Source organism: Xenia sp. Carnegie-2017, unplaced genomic scaffold, assembly GCF_021976095.1.
Source record: "Xenia sp. Carnegie-2017 unplaced genomic scaffold, XeniaSp_v1 HiC_scaffold_24, whole genome shotgun sequence".
NCBI classification, from domain to species: domain Eukaryota; kingdom Metazoa; phylum Cnidaria; class Anthozoa; order Malacalcyonacea; family Xeniidae; genus Xenia; species Xenia sp. Carnegie-2017.
Genome location: NW_025813487.1, coordinates 17,952,197 through 17,961,067, shown reverse-complemented (window position 1 = coordinate 17,961,067; position 8,871 = coordinate 17,952,197). Strand labels below are relative to the sequence as shown.

General features: G+C 36.0%; 1 protein-coding gene across 1 annotated transcript in view; it reads left to right on the top strand.

Annotated features, from left to right (window-relative positions):
- Positions 1-107: 107 nt before the first annotated feature.
- The window catches only part of LOC124452299 (proprotein convertase subtilisin/kexin type 7-like), a gene marked incomplete at its 5' end in the record, with an annotated part of 58,895 nt that continues 50,131 nt past the window's right edge, over positions 108-8,871 (top strand). Inside the window, 17 exons of the mRNA XM_047002879.1 lie at positions 108-524; positions 604-700; positions 1,486-1,523; positions 1,845-2,007; positions 2,257-2,402; positions 2,517-2,655; positions 3,328-3,428; positions 4,077-4,189; positions 4,521-4,575; positions 5,235-5,342; positions 5,841-5,943; positions 6,383-6,435; positions 6,799-6,896; positions 6,972-7,066; positions 7,148-7,241; positions 7,884-7,995; positions 8,069-8,298. Coding sequence (XP_046858835.1) covers positions 108-524; positions 604-700; positions 1,486-1,523; positions 1,845-2,007; positions 2,257-2,402; positions 2,517-2,655; positions 3,328-3,428; positions 4,077-4,189; positions 4,521-4,575; positions 5,235-5,342; positions 5,841-5,943; positions 6,383-6,435; positions 6,799-6,896; positions 6,972-7,066; positions 7,148-7,241; positions 7,884-7,995; positions 8,069-8,298 — 2,162 coding nt within the window. The remainder of the gene's footprint in view (positions 525-603; positions 701-1,485; positions 1,524-1,844; positions 2,008-2,256; positions 2,403-2,516; positions 2,656-3,327; positions 3,429-4,076; positions 4,190-4,520; positions 4,576-5,234; positions 5,343-5,840; positions 5,944-6,382; positions 6,436-6,798; positions 6,897-6,971; positions 7,067-7,147; positions 7,242-7,883; positions 7,996-8,068; positions 8,299-8,871) is intronic.

The following is an 8,871-nucleotide window of genomic DNA, read 5'->3' as shown; positions in this document are numbered from 1 at the left end:
TTAAATCAGAGAATGTTAACATCTCTTATCCATCTTCATTTCTGAAGAAATTAATGACGCTTTTGCTGTGTAGAACCTAATGTTATGATCGATTTGAAATGCCTTAATTTTTTGCTAGCGTTCATTTGCTTGCTGTGTTTTTTATTTTTGCGAGCACTTTCTCATCAAACGGAAAGGAAAATGGCTCGAGTTTTCGGATAGATAAGTTAGCATCATCTTGGGCTATTCGTATTCCTTCACAAGAAGGAAATGACGATGCGTGTTTAGCTAAAATTGCGAAAACTATTGCAAAAGAAACCGGCTTGGCTTATCATGGTCAAATTGGTGGTTTACGCGGCCATTTTCTTCTTGTACATGAAAGTTTTTACAATGGATTTGAAACTGATGCTGCAGCTTTGGACAAGATAACCCAGCAGTTGTATAAACATCCTGAAATAAAATGGTCAAAGAGGGAAAGAATTGTAAAACGATATAAGAGAAGCTTAAGATTTAAAGATCAATACTTCCCGAACCAATGGCATTTAGTGAGTTCAAAAGTTGCGCATTTTTTCATTGACTAGTTTTTTTCACGAACAATGCTTACACTTTTCTTTTTCTTTTTAGAACAACCTACAATTTATTGGCCATGATATAAATGTCACGACTATCTGGGAACATGATATTATTGGAACAGGAATTGTAGTTGCCATTGTCGATGATGGTATGTTTTATCGTTGAAAATATGTTTGCCTCGATGATATGGTTTTGGCTAATGTACCAAAGTAAGGAATGAGTCAAAAAGGGAACTTGAAATAGATAAAAGTGACATGATGTGATGACATGGTTTTTACAAAATATAATGAAGCAAAACTTTAGAATTTTGCCTGCCATTTCATGTGAGTTGGCCCATTATTTGGAGGCAAATAATTTAAATATATTATTAGTATTTGGTAAGCTTTTTGAGCGCTTGCTCTTATGAAAGCTGACTTTATCAAGTGACAGCAACCATACACTAGTACTTTAATGGATGCAGAGAGCATATGGGGATTGAGGGGTAGGATTTTGGGTTGGGGCCCCATGGTTTTGAGGCAGTAGGTACAAATGCAGTAATTTTTTCTATGCACAGTAGAATCGCCACCTTTATCTTGCAAGAGCTTATTGCATACAGCTTAATTTTACTTAGAAAATTTCAAGTGCTATCTTGTTTTATTATGAACTTTGAGTAGGATCAAAGTTCACTTTCATAAAATATACTGTAAAAGAAACATTGCAACCCATCAACATACATTGTTGACACAGCATTTTTTTAACATTTTTTATTGAGCATGACCTTTCTCTTTCTAAAACGAAAAAACATGATTTTTTTACTTTTGGTGAGGGATTTCTGTTGAAGGTGGGGTAGCTTTAGGTACAGCATAAGCTTCATCTTCCACTGTATAACTGTTCTAAATCAATTGATCTTGTTGAACTTATGTGAATTTCAAAAGCATCTTCCTCTCTCTTTAGGTGTAGAATGGTCAAATCCTGATATATTTGAAAATTACGTAAGTTAAATATATACGTTTTTATCTTTGGCTGTACAATGTTCTTATGTGAAATAATGTCCATGTTTATATTATAACTTTATTGTTTAGTATGTAGAATTATTCCTAATAGTTCAAAATCATAATTATTATACACTTCAACATTAATTTGGATATAGTAATGTTTACAGTAATAATATTAATTAACATAATTTTTACTGTAATAATATTAATTAACATAATTTTTACTGTAATAATGTTAATTAACATAATTTTTACTGTAATAATATTAATTAACATAATTTTTACTGTAATAATATTAATTAACATGATTATTTGCAGTCATCAGAAGGAAGTTGGGATCTAAATTCTAATGATCCTGATCCAACACCTCGTGCGGATGATGTTGGTTTGAACCATCATGGTACGAGATGTGCTGGTGAAATTGCAGCAGTAGCAAACACATATTGTGCTGTTGGTGTTGCTTATGGAGCTAAAGTTTCAGGTAAGATTAACGAAACATGTCTATGAAACATCTGATACCATTGAATTTCACCAATTTTAAGCCTTTCTCTTACTCTTAGTAACAACCATCTCACTGTTGGTCATTTGCCCTCTAAATTGGTGTGTTATAAACTGTGACGTAATCAATAAAATTTGATCATTCAACTGATGAACACGTGATAGATTATTCCTCTTTTAGTAAAGTCAATCATTTCATTCTTATATACCTGTGATCATGAATTCATTGTAGGTGTTCGCATTTTGGATGGTCCTATGACAGATAGCCTTGAAGCAATGGCATTCAACATGAAAAACCAAGTTAATGACATCTACAGCTGTAGCTGGGGTCCAGATGATAATGGGAAAACCGTAGACGGTCCACATCGTCTGGCACAGGTAACAGCTACTAAAAAACTGTAGGTACTACATATACAAATCTAGAATAATGTTGACTAAAGAATTTATTGCATTGTACATAATTAAAACTAGGTTTATGCACTTGTTTTTAAGGCTGCCATTGCTCATGGTGTGAGAGAAGGTCGAGGTGGACTGGGAAGCATTTATGTTGTTGCATCAGGGAATGGAGGGATTTATAAGGATAACTGTAACTTTGATGGATATGCTAATTCTATCTTTACTGTGACTATAGGTAAGTAGACACTAAATGTTCACGAACGTTCTTCGTTAATACAATCAAGTATTTTTGTGGTCATGGACTTGTATTGACTCCTCCTTTCATTATTTTGTGACCCCCTCCTCATCCATTATCTTGTTTTAAATTCTTGTCATCACGTGATAGTAGATTTAAAAACATACATTACACATGCTGACGTAAGAAAGGTGATAAATAGCTGTACCATGTGTTATGACGTAAGAAAGGTTACAAATTTATTGTATCACATGTTATGACGTAAGAAAGGTTACAAATTAGTTGTATCACATGTTATGACGTAAGAAAGGTTACAAATTAGTTGTATCACATGTTATGACGTAAGAAAGATGATAAATAGCTGTACCATGTGTTATGTCGTAAGAAAGGTTACAAATTTGTTGTATCACATGTTATGACGTAAGAAAGGTTACAAATTTGTTGTATCACATGTTATGACGTAAGAAAGGATACAAATTTGTTGTATCACATGTTATGACGTAAGAAAGATGATAAATAGCTGTATGAAACCTTGGATTGTTGTAAAACAATATTTTCTTACCTTACGTTGAATCGTTTTCATTTATTAGATGATTATAGCTGTCTCCCACACTGTTTTATTACTTGCATCATTTTATTATCTAATAAAATTCTGTCATTACAACTTTTTAGGTGCTGTAGATGAAAGTGGTAAAATGCCTTATTATGCAGAGAATTGTGCTTCAATGTTGGCTGTTACTTACAGTAGTGGAAAAACACCCTTGAGAAACATTGTATGATTTAAATTTTTTTATTTTTATGTATTTGCGTAGTTCATTTCGTACACAGCTTACGACTGTGTTCATCTATGAAGTTCATTAGCCATTGAGTTAAGCTCATCTTGTTCTCAGCTAACTACAGTCACCATCTTCTTGGTAGCCATTGAGTTAAGCTCATCTTGTACTCAGCTAACTACAGTCACCATCTTCTTGGTAGCCATTGAGTTAAGCTCATCTTGTACTCAGCTAACTACAGTCACCATCTTCTTGGTAGCCATTGAGTTAAGCTCATCTTGTACTCAGCTAACTACAGTCACCATCTTCTTGGTAGCCATTGAGTTAAGCTCATCTTGTACTCAGCTAACTACAGTCACCATCTTCTTGGTAGCCAATCAATTAAGCTCATCTTGTACTCAGCTAACTACAGTCACCATCTTCTTTGTAGCCATTGAGTTAAGCTCATCTTGTACTCAGCTAACTACAGTCACCATCTTCTTGGTAGCCAGTCAATTAAGCTCATCTTGTACTCAGCTAACCATGGTTACCATCTTCTTGGTAGCCATTGAGTTAAGCTCATCCTGTACACAATGCACCACCATTATCCTTCACGCAAGGTGTAAATTTTTCCTTATCTCGTACTCAGTCTCCTACTGCTACCCCCAGGTGACCACTGATTGGAGAATGGGTTCTGGAAGTGGATGTACAAACAGACATACGGGAACCTCGGCCGCTGCACCATTGGCCGCTGGAATGTTGGCTTTAGCTCTACAAGTTAGGTGTGTATGTGGATTTATGTGTACAACTGTAGTTTATATTGTATTATAAGTAAAGACTAAAGTACTCAGTATTATAAAAAGTTATCTGAGTCATACATATATAACAACCATGAGGAGTGGATTATTTATTATTCATATTTATTTTAAATTGTGAAACGTATTTCATCGTTCTTCAGTGTTTTGCGATCTAATCGGGGGCCATTCAACTAGCACGTGTTCAAAAATATTTGAATCTCAAAATTTTGAAATAAATTCCCTGATGGAGAAGGAAATGCTTGTCGGCATGTACTTCATGTATCTCGCACAAACAGTTTTCTTTGTTTTCGTTTAGATGGTGCTTGTCTTGGCGAGATATTCAACATTTGATTGTCTACTCAGCAGTTAAGGTATTCATTAAAGGAGTCATTCATTATGTATTGTAAACTTTTTACTTTTTTTGGGAGTTGGTGAATGCAATTCAGCAACTCATGTTTGTCCTAACTTTAATGTAGTTGGTTATAGTTTGCATGGAAGGTAATTTAGGCAGTTTTACTTGTCGTGTTTAAACATTTTTAGACATTTTGCTGCGATCATAAAAATTTCAGAAATCATTGTCTTTGTGGGGGACTATTGGTTTGGCTTATTACATAGTTGTTATCCTTATAAAAACTCTAAAGTCATGGACTCAACTATTTATTACAACATTAAATGAGACAAGGAGAGTCCTTGTCTGCCTTGAAGCTTTCGTTCAGATGGATGCTTTCGTTTATAATACATGAAACAGAAAATGAGGGAGTTCTATTTTAAGACATATCTATAAACATGTATGTATAAGGTTGGCTTAAAGTTAAAAAGGTGGAAGTTTTTTGAAAGTTTGCAGCATCCTTGAATGCTCTTGTTTATTTTATGTGAAGTACACGTGTTGACAAAAGAAAAATTTTGAAAACAAAAAATCCCGTTTTCGGTCCATGCCTTCAGATGCCCTGGGACAGGAAGATCACTTGAGTGTCGCATGCTGACGTGTCGATCTTGCATCACTAGTTGAATTTCTTTCTTTATATTCTAGCATGATGTTGATCCTCTTGATTACACGACGAATGATGCACAGTTTCATCACAGTTATAAATATGGTTTTGGTGTAATGGACTCCTGGCGTTTGGTCAATCTTGCTAAGGTCTAATGTGCTGAAATGACGTGTTTCTTTAATGACGTGTTTCTTTAATGACGTTTCTAAATGACGTGTATCTGTATCACGTTGCTTAACTTTAAAGAGTGAGTGGAAACCGTCATGCATTGCGCGCGTAATCGTCCATTTTTTGAAGCACGAAATTAACTGGCAAGAGTATTAGTGATTGAATCCTTCGTAATCGTAGCAATCTTTGCAGAATTATTCATTTGTAAAGTAAACAATAGTTTATATACGTGATTCAACAGTTGTTATAATATTTTTGTAAACAAAGAATTGTGAAATTATCCAATTCAGCATGAAATACAGCACTAGGACTACCATATTAAAAAACAAATGCGCGCTATGCATGACGGTTAGCACTCAGTCTTCAAAACAATTTCATTCGAACCACGACGTGATTCCTTGAGTTTTATCTTTGTATTTTTGATTCGGCAATGTTGTTTTTGTATACAAACACTGTAGCAGTGTGTTTTACCATATAAGGTTTGGAACTCAGTCCCCTGGATGACATCATGGTCGACGCCCATTGTTCATGTTAACCAATACATACCAAGCACAACCAATCAAGTGGTTCAGGAGTACATAGGTAGGTATGCAATGGATCGATGCTGGATAAAAGTCAAGCGCATTTCTAATGTTAGTGAACCATATAGCAGCCATATCTTATAAAGTAAATGGTTTGAACCCGGGAGTATCGTTACATGCTTGTAAATGTAGATCGTCCAGGTTGGTATAGTCCTGAGAAGGACTGTTTTTGTTGTTGTTGAGAGTCATTTGACTCTTAAGATGACTACCGCTAAGGTTGTCGAAACGTCAGTCAACAACAACAAAAACAGTCCTTCTCAAGACTATACTAACCTGGACGATCTACATCTACAAACATGTAGCCATATCTTATGTTGTCAATCAATTCATACCAGTAGTATTATACGTATGCAATAGATCAATGTTGGATAAAAGTTAAGCTGGTTTCCTTTCTAATGTTAGTGAACCACACAGCAAACATACGTTGTCTTATGTTTCAGTGCAAAAGAAAGACCTCGTTGAACTGTCGACTTTGGAACATGTGACATTGACTGTAAGTTGAAGACTTTTGTCTGTGAACGTTGAATGCTATTTGTTTTCAAGATGGCAAGCATATTATGTCCGGCCATAGTCCATACCACATCTCTTAGATGGACCATCATTACATCAGCCTTTTTTTTACGCCTTTTCGCAACTCGTTAGCTGCATGAGCGATTGCTTGAGCACATCTCCAATAACATGTATGTCTTTCGAGCGAATGTCTTAAGAGTTCCAAGGTTTTTCGGTCTTTTTATAGTCGTTCATGCATTTGCATCATTCGTCTGTTTTTTCTTTCAGTGTTTAGACGTTCCTAGGTCTTATGCCTTTATAGTCGTTCATGGATTTGTATCATTAATATGTTTTCTTTAATTTATAGGTAAATATCGATCATAAATACCGTGGTAGCATATTAATATCATTGATATCACCAGCTGGAACGGAGTCTGAACTAGCCACGGAACGACAACAAGACAGGTGATTTATTTTAGTGTAATATAACCTTCCACAGTTGAAAAATTTTACTTAAAAGTGGACGTAACATGATTATAGATCTTCAGAAGGATTCGTTGATTGGACATTTTCGACTGTTAGATGTTGGGGTGAAAAACCTTACGGATTATGGCAAATATTGATTGTTAATTCAGGTACGTAAGCTGATACTCCTGTAAACATGTGACATGTAGTCGTGTTGTTGACATTATTATGCATTTTTCTAATTTTGATAGGTCTTGATAGTCATTCTCGGGGCTTCGTCAGAAACTGGCGAATGACGTTATACGGCTCATCATTAACGTCCGACGATATCAAAAAAAGACAAATGTAAGCTGCACTTTTACCCCCCTGACTGATTTCATAAAAATGTTTATTTATTTCGGGGAGTGTCTTAATCGTAGAACATGTACAGGGGTGTTACTTAGGGTGGTGGGGTGTTACTTAGGGTGGTGGAGGGTGTTACTTAGGGTGGTGGAGGGTGTTACTTAGGGTGGTGGAGGGTGTTACTTAGGGTGGTGGGGTGTTACTTAGGGTGGTGAAGGGTGGGGTGGTTACTTAGGGGTGGTGGAGGGTGTTACTTAGGGTGGTGGAGGGTGTTACTTAGGGTGGTGGAGGGTGTTACTTAGGGTGGTGGAGGGTGTTTGTTTATTCATATTTTTAGTTGTACCTAGTTGGAACTGATTTCTCTTGAACGTGAATTTCTTTCCTAAAGAAATCAGTTGGGCACAACTGAATGTATGAATAAACACCCCCCCCCCCAGTTAACGTTGTACTTACGCACCCGAGTATGCGTCCTTAGCTAAGATATTAGAGAAAAAGTGTCTACTCCAGCTCCATAGATGAATGTTTGCGCCTTTACTGCCTCGGTGTTTGTTTTCTATTTTCCTTTGTAAGAAAAGGAAATGTTTATACTTCTTGTATGAAATTTTGTCGTTCAAAAATTTTTCATAACAAATGTTTTGTTGTTAGGTTGGCTATGAAGGCATTCAGTGGGCATTTCCTTGAAAACAATGTAACCACTCCTTGTGTAAAGACGTCCTCGCCTCATGATGAGAGCGTCATCAGTTCTAAACTATTAACGGTAATTTGTACGTATATCTACGTCCATAATGTAGTATCCTGTGGTATTCATCAAGTTCCTTTGTTTGAAATAGATATTGTTGCTGGTCAGCGGTTTCTGTGTGTTGATGGCCGTATACTACGTCTTAGATATCATATGTTGTGCACACGAGAGACCACCTCCTGAAGAGATCAGCGAAAGCGGCTTTACGACACATGAGCCTGCGATCGTTTCCGTTACTTCAAGTAGTATCGAAGATAGCCCAAATACTTCGTTAGAGATATGTAGTCGGTTTAATAACGATGAGGACAGCATAAGACTGAGGTGAGATTACGTCATCTTGGCATATATGTCGATTAGGGCGGTTTCATCAGTGATATTTCCTGAGGACATGGTGACACCATGAGTGTTGTTAGCGAGAACTGTTGTTGCACAAAAATTTGAGGAGATGTTTTATGTTTAACTTGCAACTTATTACATGTTTGTAAATGTAGATCGTCCAGGTTGATATAGTCCTGAGAAGGACTGTTTTTCTTGTTGTTGACTGACGTTTCGACAACTTTAGCGGTAGTCATCTTCAGGGTCAATATACCAACAGGACTATACCAACCTGGACGATCTACATTTACAAACATGTAACGATACTCCCGGGTTCAAACCATTTACTTTATTGCAACTTATTAATGTTTAGTCAATGAATTCTAACTCATGACTGTTTCTTTTTTAAAATGATAAGTGCATTATCATAAAATTCGTGTGTAGCTACGAAACCGTAAAAAATCGTAAGACATGAAAGGTTTTTGTAAAGTAACAATGAAACGCTTGCGCTGATTGGTCTATTAGCTGAGTTTGCATTACTTTGTACAAATTGATCTGAGCTCAATCAATTTAAATCAA